Source organism: Macadamia integrifolia, chromosome 8 (genome assembly GCF_013358625.1).
Source record: "Macadamia integrifolia cultivar HAES 741 chromosome 8, SCU_Mint_v3, whole genome shotgun sequence".
Lineage (NCBI taxonomy): Eukaryota > Viridiplantae > Streptophyta > Magnoliopsida > Proteales > Proteaceae > Macadamia > Macadamia integrifolia.
In genome coordinates, this window is record NC_056564.1 from 21,725,645 (window position 1) to 21,743,344 (window position 17,700).

Consider the following 17,700-nt stretch of genomic DNA (forward strand, 5'->3'; position numbering starts at 1 on the left):
AACACCACATATCCAAAAATATTCTAGTTGTAAAAAGTTAGTAAACCCAATACATACTAAAACAGTACAGCCAAGTTGAATGAGACGGTATTGGAATAAGCTGAAGTAGGTCCTTTGAGGAGAACTAAACTTCAATGACAACCCAATGCATAGTAGTCGATTGACGTAGTCCATATAAAACTCCAACGGCTTTTGTTTCAGCTAGTGATTGTGTTGTGGAGGTTCCATGATAGATAGTCTGAATCGACCATGAAATAGAACACTACATATCTAAAAAGATTCTGGTTGTAAAAAGTTAGTAAGCCCAATACATACTAAAGCATGAAATGGAAAATAAGGCCGAGAGATTTCCCTGTTCAAGATGAATGCTGAATTATCTGTGATAAAGGAGGAAATAATAACATTGTTAGAGACTTTAAACAGATCCAAGTCATACAACTAATGATTAATGAACAAAAAAATCGACATGGGCTCAGAGTTCATATGATTATCACCACAGCATTTCAATGGGACCAAATAAACTACACAACAATTGCCACCATACTAAAGATCCTAAAAGGGGATCAAAAAAAAATATGTTTAACAAGCCCAACAACTGAAGAAGCATTCAAGGATTTAGGATGAACCCCAAGAGGGCATTGGGCATCCTGCCCAAATTCAATCACAAAACTCGAAAAGAAAAAAAAAGATGAAAGATTGATTCGTCCTTCTAATCACATAATGCACAAACTTGATCGATATCCATCCACTTATCTAAAAACTGTCGCACCGATAAACCTCCAAATAACAAATGCCAAAAAAACATTTTAAATTTTAGGTATATATTCATTTTCCAAAAAAAACTTCCACCAATTGAGAGGAAGTGCGAGATAGAAGTTAGTTCTAGGAACCAAATGCTTAATGGAGGCAGGGAGTTACTATGGCGTAGCTCCCACACAAGGAAACTGTCAAGGATACGATTTCCATAAAATATTAGTGAGAACGACAATTCATGTCTATGTTTGAATTTGAGGGGACCTTGATTTGACAGCGTCGTTGGATTCTCTACGCCTCCATCTCACGTGGATCCCTCACTAGTCGCTTTCCCACCTTCTGTCTCTACGAACGGGTATGTGACTCTGTTCAATTCTCTACCCTTTTGTCCTGTTTATGATGAAAAGAGAAATTGTTAATTCCCTTTACCTTTGATCATCGAATTTACTACGCAAATGATAATGTGAGAAAATTTATCAATTAAGCAAGAATAAATGGTAAATTATCCTAAATAATGATTAAATAATATAATATTAATTAATTAAAAAAAAATTATCAGACCCTCAGACTTTGACTGTCACACCACCCACCCCACTTGAGGAAATTGGTCTTCGGCCCTACGATGCTACAGCCTATGTCTCATAACCCTCCCAACACTAAAACCAGAATTAACTAACACTTTGCCTTTTCTATTTCCCATATTTTAATTTACCAACCAAAGTACCTACCCACTGATTCCATGCAACCGGCCGGTAACATATTCATGTGAGACCACTCCTTTATTTCTACCCCCCCCAAAAAAAAAAGACCACTCAGTTATATCCTCTTGGGAAATTTACATATCTATCATAACTATCCACTTTTAGTTCTTCCCTTCACTGATTACCCACCTTATGTTTCACTCAACAAAACTACCTAAAATTAGGGTTGAGTTTACAAAACCTATCCAAAAGAGTACCCCAAATTCATCTCTGACATTTTTACCCATTTCTTTTACCTCCCTTCCAAGCATCTACCACTCTCTAGTACACCACCTCAACCATTCTCACATGAACTTCCATGGGGTTCACTATTCAGAGGTCATGGACAGAAAAATACACAGAGCATCTACCTCTTCTTCCTCTCTCTTTCCTCCTTTTCCTTAATTCCACAGAGATTAAAGAGGGGGAAAAAACTGAAAAATCTCGGCCAACTCCTGTGGCATGATCTTCCCTCACCCCCACGACTGGCCAATAACGAGAAAGCATCTTCAGAGTTCAGCGAGTAGAGAAAAAAAATGGAATATGATGGCTCCCCTACAATCGACAACCTCATTCACCCCCTGCTCCCATCCTCCTCCTTCCAAGAGAGATAGAGATAGGGAGAAGAAATCTCACCCAGATGTCGAACAAGAAACAGTCGAAAAATCTATGAAATTAGCATGAATGAGGGAGGAGTGAGGACGAGGGTGTTGGGAAGAGATGCAGAAAAGCCTTCCCACGTGTGTAAATCAAATAAGAAACAAATAGATAACAAAAATAGAAATGGAATGGAAACAAAATAAACACAAATAAAGCACACACAAGATATAACGTGAAAAGCCCTTCTATGTGAAGAAAAAAAATCACAGGGCAACTCCTAGAACAATCCACTAAAAATCAAAGTAAAAGGATTACAATTTTCACCTCTCAAGCATATGCCCGAAACTTGAGAGAACTACAAGATTGAAAAAGAAATAACAAGCATTTGAAGATTTACATGGTTAACTATTTAACTCCCACGCAACAGCATGCTATCAAATCACCTCTAAAAGCCACCAAGAATTTCTCCCAAAGCTTGGAGAACCTAATCAAACGCACAAACCATAGCTTTGATCGATTGGCTAAAACAAGAGTGTGAGATGTAGCAAAACAACTATAAGAAAGTGACCCAAAAGTGAGAATAAATCTCTTGCAAAATTCTGCAACACTTCTTTTTCAAGAGCTCAAGAATACCTTCTTCTTCTTTCTCTTCAAGCAAGCAAAACCCTTCTTTGTCAAACCCTTGACAATTTCTCTCTCCTTGGTAGAGAAATCCTGTTCATTCTCTCTCCTTGCACCATATACTTTTCCAAATGACTCTTTGAGGTCTACAAGCCACTACGAGAAAGATAATAGATACAATTCACCACTTGACTTGACTTGAGTTTGCACCCATGTTGGCCAAACTACCCAACTCCACATGGACTTGAACCAATATGACCCATATCCGCCAAGTGGACCTATTTGGCAAATGAGTTGAGTTCCATTCACAAGGTAGACTGAAGGTGAGAGAAATGTAAAAGCAATTTTTTACAAGGGTTTAGGGGTCGAAAAGCAGAGAAAAAAGGCAGCGACAAGTGTTGCATGGCGATAGGCAATGACAATATCTGACAAAAATAGGAGGCGGGGCAAGGCAAGGGCAAAGGAGGGATGAGGGTTGTTGGAAGGTTAGGCACCACAGAAGTTGATCGGAGAAGTGGAAGATGGAGGTGAATGTAATAGGGGGCAAAGTAAAATAAATCATTAGTTAAGTGAAATCATTGTTTGGAGTAATTTTATAAATCTAAACAAAAAGTGCTTGATAGTTTGGTAATGAGAAGCCCAAATGTGGGTGTTCCAATGCTTTTCCCTATTTTATATATAAAGAGATCGGAACCAATGATGGGCTCCACCAACTATGGATTTAAGGGAAGTATCTGTTAATATCGATTTAATATTGTTGCTGCCAAAAACCCCGCTAGTCCAACCTACACAAACACAGACGACGGAGGCCCGGAACTTTGTCCGGGGTTAGTCCTCCGACGCTCAAGTCAGGGTCGGCCGCACAGTTCAATAAGGGAGTAATGGTGAGGGTCTCAGAGCTTACCTTCCCATTTCTTCCGTGCCTTCTTATATAGCTTTTCGGCCTTAGGGTTTTTCTTTCCCCTTCTTCCCTCTTAGAGTCCTACTAGAACACGTCCAACCTTCTGGGGGAATATTCCCCTCATGCAGACGACGTGATCCCGCGTGATTCTGCGGGCGTGCCTCGGTGATTGAGCGTGCTCGAGTGTGAGTGGTTTCTTGGAACCTTCATCTGGCGGAGGACACATGTCCCAGCAGTGACACGTGTCATTGCCCCCACCGAGAGGTTATTTTGGCTATATCAACATGATTTCCAAAGATACAGACCACAGAGCTCCGTCACATTTCAACTCCGTCCAGAACGAAACAATGTTGAAAACTTGAAATAGGGTTTATCGATAGAAACTCCATTTATGGCTATGTTTGATAGCCAAGAGAAGAAAAGAAAAGAAAAGAAAGGAAAAAATAATCTAGAAAAGAAAAGAAATGAAATGGTAAGAAAATAAAAAAATTATGTATGTTTGGTTATTAAGAAAGGGAAGAGAAAAAAAGAAAAAAATTAAAAAAATTTTGAATTTTAAGAGAGAGATGGACACATAGGAAATTATTATTTTTTGTCTTATTATTTTTTCATATTTTCTCATGTTTTCTTGTGTTTTTGACAAGAAAATTTTTAAGGAAGCAAAAGAAAACTTCACAACTCCCAAGAGAAATTTTGAATTTGAAAAAAAAGAATCTTTTATTAAGTGAAAACATGTCAAGTGGAAAGAAAAAATTTTCACCCAAAGAAATTGTGTATTTTTTTTTTTTTTTCTTGGCTACCAATCATAGCCTTAGTGGGGAAGGGGTTTACTGATAGAACTTTTGGACTACATTAACGCCCTCCATTTTTTAGAAAATTACGAATTGAGTCGTCGAGTGTGTAGACGTGGGAGGCCTCGATGGTTGCCTGGGTTGAACAAAGTCGTAATACATGTCCATCAAAAGGGTATACTTGTCCAAGTGGAAAAAGACACGGACAGCTTCCTCTACACTGAAAAGTAATGTAGACGATGGTGGACTCAGGTTTTACTCTCTCTGCCATTTTAAATTCCCCGCCACCATTTATTCGTTGCTGGTTTGAAGGTTTTCCCGTTTCCTCTGCAACATCACCGTTCTAGGTCTTCTTCCTCCTCTTGTTCCTCATTTCAAATCACGCCATGTTTCAGATTTTCAGAATTTACCTTTCATATTTTTATTGCCTTGCGATTCATATTGATTTTTCTAGGGTTTCCTGTTTAATCTTGTCGTCATTGAATTGAAACGCCATCTCTCTTCTTCTCTCTCAGCTTATGTACAGGTAGAAATGTGTTATTTTTGTTAATCTTGATCGTACCTCTGGCTTACTATCTATCTATATTCATTTCTTATGGTGTTCTTCTAATATAAGCTGATGTCCTTACACTCCGAGGGCGCCATTGTGAGTGCTGTCGAACTGTGAACAGTTGGATAGGCATTTGAAGGCCATTTGTGCAGGGACATGCGGCCATGGATGTCATTTTGATCCGTATCCAGCTGTTGGCAACTCAGTAGCTGCCCCTCATTTTCTTTTTAAATAATTTCTTTACCTAAATATGAACATGGAAAATTAGAGAACAGTTTCGAGGTCAAGTTAGTGCTGTATGCATTAGTTCATTTACCTATGGTTCCAATGTTTCCCTCTTGCAGGATCCATTGAGGAACAGCTTCGGCAACATGGGAGACTCTTCAAGGTAATCCATACTTTCTCAAAATTTGAAATGAGTCATCATTTCTGGTTCTCTAGAGAATAAGGCCTTTCCCAGAAAGCCACTTCCCATTTGATTGGACATTGGAAATTCATCATGAGAGGGGGTAATCACTTTTCAGTTGATTTCATGTTCATGTCTTTACATCAGTGGATGTTCTGATGCTGTAATATTTCTGTGATATTATACTTGTAACACCATTGCAACTCTTCCATAAAGGCTGCATAAATTACCCTTTATCTGTGCCCTCCATAACTAGGAGACACCTGTGAGATCCTGTTACATTATTGTCCCTCCAATCATGTGATCCTATTGATGTGATCAATTGCAGCATCCGATTGGGTGATTGGTAACATCAAACTGTCATGGTTTGTAACAAATTAATTTTCATATGGTTTAGATTAATGCTTGGGTTGCCTTTTAGGCTCAGACCGTGGGAATATTCTTGGTTGCATTTTATATTGTTGGTGTCAAGGATTGACAGAATGGGATCAGGGATCAAATCAATCCCACCCTGGATAAGTCTGGATTGGATGGGACAATGGAATAGGGATAGGCTAATCCTAGCTAAAGCTAAGCTGGGGTATTGAGGTCAGTCCTGATCCAGAGTGCTCTGATACCTAATCCTTGGATCGTGTGCTTTGCATGTCTTCAATGCAGATGGTGATTTCTGTAAAATTGTGTCTTGTAATCCAAGCTACAACTGATCGGGGGTCTTTCCTAATTGGTCTCTAACTCTTTTCTATTTTCTATATATAAAAGCAACCTAAAGACAAGCTACTGTCCATGATTTTGACTCTTTCTGCTGCTGCAGCACTTCTTCTTCCATGGAGAATCTTGTGTGTGATTAGGGGAAGGAATTGGTGTGTGATCCAATTGACACCTTGTGGTGAGAAGCCTGGTTGGATCGTCCATTGCTCGTGCTCTTGTGCTACTCGTGTTCTGAATTTATTTTGTGGTTCTAATCTCATCCTAAACTCCATTGACAAGGAAGATTATCCTCAGAAAATAATTATTCTTAATTCTGTTTCCTGAGAAATTTAGAAAAAATTGTTCCTCAAGCCTTTCAGCCCAGCCCCATCCAACCATAAGAAGAGTCCCATCATTTGGTCTAGTCTTCTCCCACCCTAGGAGAGAACTCAATCAAAAAATCAGGCCATTCTGACTTGTGGATACCCTGTTATGTGATTTCTCTTCATTGCTGTACTATATTTATTTTTATACTGTTTTGTTTTAATCCTTGAGATCGACTAGGAGTTTTCGGTGGCTGATTTATATATTGATCTGTGAGAACTCAATCAAAAAATCAGGCCATTCTGACATGTGGATCCCCTGTTATGTGATTTCTCTTCGATGCTGTACTATATTTATTTTTATACTGTTTTGTTTTAATCCTTGAGATTGACTAGGAGTTTTAGGTGGCTGATTTATATATTGATCTGTGGTTCTGTTCCTATATATTACAGACCAATTATCAGTCTATATTCAACTTTTTTAGAACTAATATTATCTGTTTCCTGTTTCTATACCCACAGTTCTGCGGTTAATAGCCTTACTCATACTTGCTGGTTTGAACTTTCAAATAGGTTCAGATTATCAGTAGATTTTAGCCATCCTATGCCTCACGCTTGACCTTAGGTTCCTACCCTTTTGGCCATCTGTTTTGTTCCAGCCTAAGTTGTTCTTGAAACTGGATTATTCCCTGATATGAGATCTTGTTAATTGGGACTGTTTGAATCTTTCAATTCAGTTCTACATCATGATCTGGATCCATTAGGGATTAAGGATTTAACTGATTATATGAATAGGATTGTATGATATGAATAGTGTGCAGCTGGTAAATTACATTGGTGGAGTTCTGTGTTTGATGGTTTATCCTATGTGTTTCCTGTAAATGCTAGATTCCAGTAATACTTTCTCATTGGTCTAATGGATAAAAGAACTTACAGGGAGGATGTCAGCAGCACAATCAGAGTGCTTGTTGCAACTGATTGTCATCTGGGTTATATGGAGAAGGATGAAGTACGTCGACATGATTCGTTTCAGGCATTTGAGGAGATATGCTCAATAGCTGAGCAAAAACAGGTAATAATTATCTGATGTCTTCTTGTCTACTACTCAGATTTATGAACAGCTTAGATATGTGGTGCTAAATTTTGTTCCTGTCATACTGGTCTGTTATTAATTCTAGGTTCTATTCCTAATCTTACTCCCGCTTCCAGCCTTTCTGAGAGCTCCAACTAATGCTGCTTCATTAGTCTGCTTGCTATGACACTTGTACCGACTGTTAATTTATCTTTATTTTTTGATTAATATTTTCAAGCTGGTAGATTTTCAATGTTGGTTGCAGGTAGATTTTGTACTTCTTGGAGGTGATCTTTTCCATGAGAATAAGCCTTCAAGGACAACTCTAGTTAAGACCATTGAAATCCTCCGCCGCTATTGTCTCAATGATCGACCAGTGCAGTTTCAAGTTGTCAGTGATCAGACGATGAACTTTGCAAACATGTATGATTTTCTTTCTATTCACTTAAGTTGCCCTTTCAATTTCTTTCCATGTAGAAGCAAAGATGCAACCAACAGTGCCACTCACCACTAGATCACTTTATCAGTCTATCCAAATGTAACAAACTTCCTCACACTTGCCACAGCCAGAAAGCAACAATCACAAGGAAATATCAAATATCTCAAAAATGGAAATTGTACTGTGGGGCAGAAATAGAGCAGGGCTTGGTCATGGGGGTGTTTTTACCCATGTGGCACCTACTCATACCTTGGCCTCGGATGAATGAGGTTCTTGACCTTTCTGTCCATCTATGACTGCTTGGGGTCATGATCAATTGTTTGATCCCTCAAGGTGGATGGTGACACCCTCTAACGCTAATATGGAGGGTTTTTCCTCACCGTAACCTTAGTCTCATGCTACACGCACTCTTTGATGTGATCCTAGGGTCAAAATACTCTGTTCGGTTCACTATGGGCCCACCCAAGCTAGCAAAGGCTCAAAATGCAAAAATAATGGCAAATGTGTAACTTTTATACAATCCAGCACTTTATAAGGGAATGTAACAAACAGTGGCGATGCTGTAATTCATTGGAAGTTCAAACTACAAGAGAAGAGCATTAAGTAACTAAGTATGTGGAAGGTAACGTATAAGTGGGGAGGGGTAATCTTGGAATGTGAAAAAAAAAATAAGGATATAAGGGAATAATGAGACAAAGGGAGGGTAATATGGGGGAATCACTTCAAAATTTAATAACATGGAAGAGGAGAAAAGTTATCATGAACCTCTTGGCTTCCAAACATGACCAGTGGCAACCGTATTTAACTCTTATGAAGAATATCCATCAAACAGAAATGGATCGATCTGAAACTCAAAGGGAGGAATCGCGACTACCAACCCTATCAAGGTAGCTGATAACAGAATCCAAAGGGCAAATGAATGAAGTATTATTTAGACCTGCAAAGTGGTCTTGTGGTTGAAATGATGGAAGTCCTGAGATCTGAGTTTAACTCTCACAGAATGGGTTTTGGGAAACAAGACCTTGGAGGTTGGGAATGTAAGTGATCCAATCTCAGGTAGGATCTTTAGTAAATTCAATAAAAATCAGATTTAGGGACAGATAGTATGAACAAAACAGAAATAAAAGAATGAAGGCAAGAATGGGGGTAGGGGAATGGCTATCTCAGCTTGGGTCTCTCACACTCAACTATCTCAGCTGATGATCATCCTTTCTTAGGGAGTAATTTTGTAGACAACAAAAATAAACTTTCATTTAATCAAATTCGTGTTCAATTCTGTAGCCCCTTACAAACTTATATAGAAGACTCAAAACTGACTCAAACACTAAGAAGGAAAGGCCTAACCCAATCCTTAATTAATTGGGAAACCTAAATTGACTAGAAAATTGAAATAACAAAGAAAATAGACTTAAAACATGGGTTAAATCTCGTTTTCCTACTTTCTACCCATATTTTAGGCCTATTAAAGTGGCCCATTATAAAGAAAACACATGGGATCAAAGGCCCATGTATAATCCAACCCAAGTCTTATTTGCAATAAAATAAGCCCATTAAGTGACTTATCTACATCTATTTGCCCTCTCATAGAAAAAAATCATCATTGAATTTTGTAGAGTGTGAGGGTGATTATAGCATGGTGCACGTCCCTCTTCAAGCCGTAGAAAAATTCAGATAGCTTTTTGATAATAAGGATGTAGTCTAGAATGTGATGAGCTTGATCTTCAAGACAGTTTAATGGGATGACGAACTCCATATGCTTAGCTTTAACAACCTCAAATATATCCATGGGATCATCCACATGAACGCCTTCAACCACTGTGTTCTTGACCTCCACAATTTCAGTCTCTCTGATAGGAACATTAATGACTAACTCTCCCTTGTCAGTGGGAGTTGTTGGATTTTCATCAGCACTAACATCAACTTCTGACTTTGGTTCATTGGTCGAAGGTGTCTTCTTTTGTTGCTCCTCTTCAATTTGTTGCAACATAGTGGCCACGTGGTCTAACAATTCCTTCATGCTCTTGTCACCTGTGGGTGGCTTTTGGGGTGTAATTGGAGGGAACTTTGGTGGAGGGAAGTACATACTTTGTTCCCGTTTAGATATTTATATGCCCGCCAACTCATACTTCATCTCCTCCCAAGTTCTAGGCTCCCTTCCTTGAGCTTGAAGTTGCCTTTCATGGATTCTCCAATTGATACGAGCACAATCACTCATTTGGGATCAAACATATTGAAGTCATTGGGTCTCTGTCAGGTTGTGGGAATCAAAGTAGACGTTCAATTCCTTTACCCAATCAAGGAACATGTATGAAGTAATATTTCTTTGAAAATCACGTGGCTCCATCGGTTAGGTTGGCTCTAATACCAATTAATAAGGTTGGATTAGAAATGATCTAATCCTAGGTAGGATCTTTTGTAAATTCAATAAAAATCAGATTTAGGGATAGATAGTATGAACAAAACAGAAATAAAAGAATGAAGGGAAGAATGGGGGTAGGGGAATGGCGATCTCAGCTGGGGTCTCTCACCCTCAGCTATCTCAGCTGATGATCCTCCTTTCTTAGGGAATAATTTTGCAGGGAACAAAAATAAACTTTCATTCAATCAAATTCGTATTCAATTCTGTAGCCCCTCACAAACTTATATAGGAGACTCAAAATTGACTCAAACACTAAAAAGGAAAGGCCTAACCTAATCCTTAACTAATTGGAAAACCTAAACTGACTAGTGATGCAGTTAGGTGTGAGAAATTTGGAATTAATTTAGTAATTTGATTTGCTTCCTTTATTGTTAGTGTAGGGTGTGGTCAAGTTAGTAGGAAGATTTAGATTTTATTTCAGTTGCTAAATTAATTAGTTTCTATGTTAATTAGTTTCCATTGGTAGGTTTTAATTTTCCTTTTTATAGCCATGTAACACAGTAGTGAAGACAGACTTGAAGTTTTGAATTGAAATTGAACGAGATAGTTTCTTTGGTTTGAAACCATGGCTACCGATTCTCTCTTCCTCCCTCTTTGAAATTCACTTTCTTTTCCCTTCTTATCTTCTTTCTTATTCTTCCTTACTTTTCCTGCTATATTTTTTTCTTTTCTGGAACTACTCTATTTCTAGGTAGTAGTTACCTCCCTAGTGAGGTTGATTGATCTCCCTCAGGGTAGATCTGTTTGGGCTGAGGTTTTGGTCGAAGGAAGCTTGTCAATAGGCGATTCAAGTCCTTAAGTCTCTTGGCCGAAGTCCACTTCAAGGGGGAGATACCTTGCTGCAGCTGGATCTTTGGACCTTTTTGTTGACTGGAATAAAAGGGGTTTTGAGTTAGGAACTTGATCCCTGAATTTCAGTTTGATTGATCTTCGTTGGAGAAAGATCCCTTTGTTGAACCAGGATCTGTTTTCCGCCGTTTGCTGGTTAGTATCGTGAGAAGGAAGAAGATTATTTCTTCTTTTATTCTTAAGTGACCTAATTTGTTATATTTACAGTTAAACCCTTCTTTTTCTACTTGTGTTATACTGTTTCCTTCATTTCCTTTACTAGTTCCAGAACCTCCTCTTCTAACTTTCTATTCCACTTTGTCCCCCTCACCTATTATTTTACATAGGATGTGCATGATTGTTTCTGAAATTACAAGATTGCCACTCAACCATTAAATTGAAATATTTTGTCATAATTGTGGGCATTAGGCGATCCGATTCCAGCTTTTGGAATCTTTGATCCGCATTAAGTGGTTTAAGAGCGAATTTCCTAGCCATGGCAGGTCATGTCACGAATGTCGAGCTACAAAAATTGTGTTGTGAGTTAGCTGAGGGTCAACGGGTACTGCGTGATAATCAATAGAATACTGAAGCTAGGTTTGAGAGGAATGAAGCCAAGTTTGTCTAGTTTATGGAAGAGATGACTGCTTTTATGAAGAGCTCTGACAAGCGAGCTGAAGAATGATCCTCTACACCACCTCCTCAGTTCAATACCTTACGGGTCGAAGATACGCCTCATTGGCAACAACTTAATCCAATTGTCCCCTTAGGATGTTACACGATAATTTTCTGACAGAGATTATAGCATCAAAGTTGAAGTTCCAGAGTTCAGTGGTGAAAATAGACCTAAAGAATTCCTTGACTGACTTTTGAAATTGGAGAGAATTTTTGCTTATAAATCTCTTCCGGATGAGAAGTGTGAACTCATCCTCACCAAGTTTATTGGGTATACATGTTTATGGTGGGATGATGTACTACATGTAAGGTTTGTTAGAAGACTTGGACCCGTTATCAATTGGGAGGTTATGAAGTAGATCCTGATTGAGAAATTTATCCTTCTTAATTATGAGAAGGTGATGTTTTATAAATTACTTAATTTTCAACAAGGCAACAAGGATGTGGACACTTACACCCTCGAATTCCATAAACTATCTTTAAGGTGTCGACTTCAGGAAACATACCAACAATGGGTGATGCAATATATCAGTGGGCTAAGTCTTAATATCCGACTCGAATTAGTTAACACGGATTTCAAGTCCGTTGATTTGGCAACAGCTTATGCCGAGACAACTGAAGAGAAGTCCTTTTATTGAAAAAGTATGCTCAAGACTCTTTCAGTTTATAGACCTTCACCACGTATGGAGGAAAAGAAGACTGAAGTTCGCATAGTTGAAGAAAAAAGGCTAGAGTTCAATAAGGATAGTGATTGGGTGAAGAACATCAAATGCCATAGTTGTGGCGAGAAGTGTCACTACTCCAACAAGTGCCCCAATAGGACTCGTTCTGTGAATGTAACAAAGAAGCAACCAACAGAGAAGAGTGATGATGTTGATCCTGATTTACATCTTTATTCCCTCGATGCAGATGATATTGACTATGATGATGATGATATAAAAATTCATTCAGCTAGTCTTACATCCTTCTCAAAGAGACTAATTGGCAAGGCTCCTCTTTTCAGACAAAAGGGTACTCTTCTGCACGGTTCTGATCCTACTGATATTCATACAGTTGTTGATACCGGGGTAGAAGCAAACTTCATCTCTGCTGAACTTGTTTGAGCACATAACCTTCCGCAGAAGCAACTTTTCAAGAAGATTCAAGTGCAAGGTTCGACCCACAGCTCGAGAAGAAGCCAATGCAGTTGTTTAAGTACATCTACAGTTTGGGCCATTACAATACCATGTATCTTGCTTTGTCACCCCATTGGTGCACTGCGACATTCTTCTAGGGTGATTTTGGCAACAACATGCAAGTATTCTCTACGATGGTGCACAGAACACCAAGGTGAAGCAGCTATACGAGTTATCAGACATGCCACGTCGTCGACTGACTCCTGCTCTAGTGACATGTCATCCTATTCTCTCTCCTCTTGGAGTTATGTTCTTGTCATCTACTTTGAGATATGTGCCACCTCATTGACGAGTGATTTACAAGGGTATCTTGGAAGCATGACCTAACTCAATAGAGTCGAGTTCTTTTAAGACCGAGACCGGGAGAGTTGATGCAGTCAGGCGTGGGAAGTTTGGAGTTAATTTAGTAATTTGATTTGCTTCCTTTATTGTTAGTGTAGGGTGTGGTCAAGTTAGTAGGAAGATTTAAATTTTATGTCAGTTGCTAAATTAATTAGTTTCCATGTTGATTAGTTTCCATTGTTAGGTTTTAATTTTCCTTTTTATAGCCATGTAACACAGTAGTGAAGACAGACTTGAATTTTTGAATTGAAATTGAATGAGATAGTTTCTTTGGTTTGAAACCATGGCTGCTGATTCTCTCTTCCTCCCTCTCTGAAATTCACTTTCTTTTCCCTTCTTATCTTCTTCTTTCTTATGCTTCCTTACTTTTCCTGCTGTATTTTTTTTTTCTTTTTTGGAACTACTCTGTTTCTGGGCAGTAGTTACATCCCTAGTGAAGTTGATCGGTCTCCCTCAGGGTAGATCAATTTGGGCTGAGGTTTTGGTCGAAGGAAGCTTGTCAATAGTCGATTCAAGTCCTTATGTGATGGGGACATCTAGACGTACAACAGAAGAAAGAAGAAGACCCAACCTTCTTTGTGGCTGGAGGATTAGAAGAAGGAAAAAGAAGAAAGAAGAAGAAGAAAGGAAGGCTCGATCCAGCCTTTCCAACGCTGGATCAAGTCCTCTCCTTCCAAATTTTGCCAAGATTGTGTGGCCCTCACCAAATCTAATAGTGTAGTAGTTTTATTTCATAGGATTTTGTTTATTTGAGTCTTTAAGTTAATTAGGAAACTAAGTAATTATCCTATTGATTTCTTTTTAGAGAGTTTCTTTGTTTATGGAATAGCATTCCTCGAATAATCTTTTCTTTTTAGTAATTAGTCTCTTATTTATGTAAGGCCATTGGCCAAGGTTCTAGTTCAATGAATGAAGGCAAAACAGCCCCCCCAAATCCCCCTACGAATTATTCTCTCTCGTTGCCCTCTCCCTCTTCTCATCTCTCACGGTTCTCTCTGCCATTCTCCTTCTCCTTTTCTCGACCTTCACCCCTCTCTTTTCTGTTTTCTGTCTTCCCAGTAGCTGCTGCCCTATTGCAGAAATTGTTCACCATCATTAGAGATTATCTCCATCAAGAAAACCCCCAACTGGGTTGCAGCTGGAACTTCTCCAACAATCGGGACTGCTGTTCTTTATCAAGTAGGGTGGGCTGCAACTCTTTATCTTGGAGGACCTCGAGATCTCTTCTCCTCAGACCTCAGACAACAAGGAAGTAAGTAAAGAACCCCCTGTTCTACATTCATTGGCCTCCCATTACCTCCATTAGTCCAAATTGAAATCTGAACATCTACCTTTTCTTTTTTTAAGCCAATACTTATTGTTTTCCCTAAAGAAACTTCTGCTGTTTTACCTTTCATTAGTTGGTTGATTTTAGGCATTGTTTGGTTTACTTAGTTTGCTTAATGTTTTGATAGACTCGTGCTAAACTTAACACATAGTTGCTGCCATGTTCCCTACCCCATATTCCCACTTGAAACTTGAGTGAGTTTATGTGCTTTTATGCTTAGACGATTATTGTTCATTGCTACATTATTCATTCATCTCACTTTACTTGCGTATCAATCTTATTTGCTGAGCTCCCCTTACCCTGTCCAATCTAAGCCCCTTGAGTCTACCCTACTTGGCTAGTTAACCTTGTAGGAAACCTAGTCACCTAGGAACCCCCTACATCATCTTGGTATCAGAGCATGGTTTTGTCTAGGTTTAGGGTAATTAGGTACTGCTGTCCCTTGTTTACATGTCTTACCTTTCGAGGTCTAGCCTCCGTCACCATCTGTCCATAGTCGAGTCTGAGCTAAGAGAGCGATACCATTGATTAGAGGACACCCTTTTCTTTCTTAAGTTGGCGGGACCAAATAGCATTAGACACTATTCCCTCCAAAAGCACATACTTGAGAGGGAGATTTTTGACCCCAAGATTGAAAGGACTAACTACTTGTCTCAATTGGAGATTCTGAGTAGACCTTGAGTCTTTGGTGGCAACCGTACCTTGGCTGCCCATCTCCTTATGTCCACTCGTAGTGGTAGAGCATATCAGGATATATCTGACCCTCCTAGCGCCTCTACCCAATATGAACAATTGGCTGAATTCATGAAAGCTGTCTAAGCCATACAGGAAACACAAGCTGCCCATCTCCAAGCCCTTACATCGAGTTGGCTGCCCTTGAGACAAGTGCCCAAAACCCTGATGGACGGCAAGGTCGTAACACAATTGGCACTGAACCTAGGGACAGAGGCCCTAACCCTAAGGAAGTAAATGAGAATAACTAGACTGATGGTTATGACCAGATAGGGGATAACTTCCAAGGCCTAGGGAGTGGTAGGGATCTGGGTAGGGGTCGAGGCCCACCGCCAAGATGCCAAACCCAATATGGAGATGATGAGGGTTATGAGCATCCTGATAGGGGCTTTGATGTCAGACGGATGATTAAGGTAGATGCCCCTACCTATGATGGTCAGATTGATGCTAGGATTCTTCTGGATTGGATCAAGCAGATGGATAGGTACTGTGATTTCTACGATATGCCATAGGAAGTCTGCTACCGATTTGTTAAGTTCAAGCTTATTGGAGCTGTCCAGGACTTCTGGACAGACCTGGAGTACCAGGAGGACCACCTAGGACTTGAGCTAATCACTACCTGGATAGAGATGCAAGAGCGGCTTAAGAGGGAATTCTTGCCTATCACTTATAGGCTCCAGTTGTTAAATGAAATGAATACCTTGAAGCATAGAAAGTTGACTGTGACCGAATACATGAGCAAGTTCAATGAATTGAAAATTAGAAACCGTATTCGGGAGGATGTTGAGCAGACACTATCCAGATTCCTTACTAGACTCAACTCCGAAATTCAGTCTCATATGGCACCCCACCTGGTGCAAGACGTTCCACAGGTCTTTAGGATAGCCCTTGAGGTGGAATCCTCCATGAGAACTTATTCTTAGAGGAAGAGCTACCAAGCTGGGGAGTCCTAATTTAGAAAACCACCCCAAGGCTCAACTGGATTCCCAAAACCCACTGCTGCACCACAACGTCAATTTGACAACAAGGGTAAAGGAATTTTAGGAGAAGCACCCAAGAGTATTGGGCAACAACAGTGCTTCAAGTATCGCGGGTTTGGTCACTTCTCCAGAGAGTGTCCCAACTTTATGTCGGAGAGTAGACCCCTGAAGAAGGTGACCAAGAGGGGTTTCAGGACCATGAGTATGAGGACTATAGACCTGATGAGACCATATCTGATGAGGACACCGAGGAGTCCGGTGACCTCAAGCTTGGCATTGTGCGTTGCATGGTCTCACAACCTAGGAGTAGTGATGATTGGCGACGAACTAATATGTTCATCACTTACACATGTCATCAGGGCAAGAATTGCCGCATCGCCATAGACAGCGGGAGTTGCATGAATGTGGTTGCCAAGAGCGCTGTTGCTCGAATGGGCCTCAAACCTGAACCCCACCCCAAGCCTTACAAGGTTGCCTGGGTTGATCAGTCCACCATTCCCGTTAATCTGAGGTGTTTAGTTCCCCTACACTTTGCAGGATATAAGGATCGAGTGTGGTGTGATGTCCTAGAAATGGATGTTGCCCACATCATCCTAGGTAGACCCTGGTTATATGATCGGGATGTCACCAATTACGGGAAGTCTAACACCTATCTTTGAGTTCAAAGGGAAGAAGATTAGACTGACCCCCAGTGCCCTTAGGGAAGTTAGGGTTCCAGAACGCAAACGAAGTACATCTAAACACATCCCCACCAAAATACTCAACATTTTAAATCAACAACAATTTGAAAGAGAGTGTCAAGAGTCAGGGGTGATTTATGCTCTAGTTGCCATACAGAGTAATACCGATAGGTCCATAGTTTTTAAGGCGGTAAGGCGATAGAGGCGGTTGAGGGTCTTTCGGAGCGCCTTAGTGATAAGCATAGTTGTCACGGCGTCAAATCGATCCAAGGCGGTGGAGGGGTGGCTAATCGATTTGGCCATGAATCGCCCGTTATGGTTTTGCCATGGCGGTCAAATCGCCTATGTGTTCTTTTTTATTTTTCATATTTTCTAAAGTTATTTAGTATGCTATTTTTTTATTTCCCCTATTTTCTAAAGTTATTTAGCATGCTACAAGCCTACAATATATACCCTATAACATATAAAACCAACACTAAGCAACATCAAATCATCAAAAATCAACATAGCCCTATCAAAATCACTTTGCATTTTACAAAAAATCGACCGCCTAGTGAATCAGGCATGACCTGGCGTCCATGGCGGTGCCATAGCGACGCCTATCAGCCAATGGCGACCGCCATTTGTGAGTCATGTAAATCGTAGCGCTGCCATGAACT

General features: G+C 39.8%; 1 protein-coding gene and 1 long non-coding RNA gene across 3 annotated transcripts; one reads left to right on the plus strand and one right to left on the minus strand.

Moving 5' to 3' along the window:
• Positions 1-9: 9 nt before the first annotated feature.
• Positions 10-3,335, minus strand: LOC122087657. Of its 2 annotated transcripts, XR_006142801.1 has the most exons (3): positions 1,865-3,335; positions 1,018-1,143; positions 10-377 (listed from the first exon to the last, which is right to left on the minus strand). It is a non-coding gene; the product is annotated as an uncharacterized LOC122087657 (long non-coding RNA). The 2 variants fall into 2 exon arrangements; XR_006142800.1 differs by having other exon boundaries at positions 10-1,143; positions 2,727-3,335.
• Positions 3,336-4,607: 1,272 nt separating this feature from the next.
• LOC122086794 (double-strand break repair protein MRE11-like) lies at positions 4,608-12,908 on the plus strand. The gene is made up of 5 exons (XM_042655751.1): positions 4,608-4,753; positions 5,301-5,344; positions 7,309-7,444; positions 7,710-7,867; positions 12,626-12,908. Exons 2-5 carry the CDS (start codon positions 5,328-5,330, stop codon positions 12,906-12,908), a joined length of 594 nt encoding a protein of 197 aa, XP_042511685.1. The 5' UTR covers positions 4,608-4,753; positions 5,301-5,327.
• Positions 12,909-17,700: the final 4,792 nt, after the last annotated feature.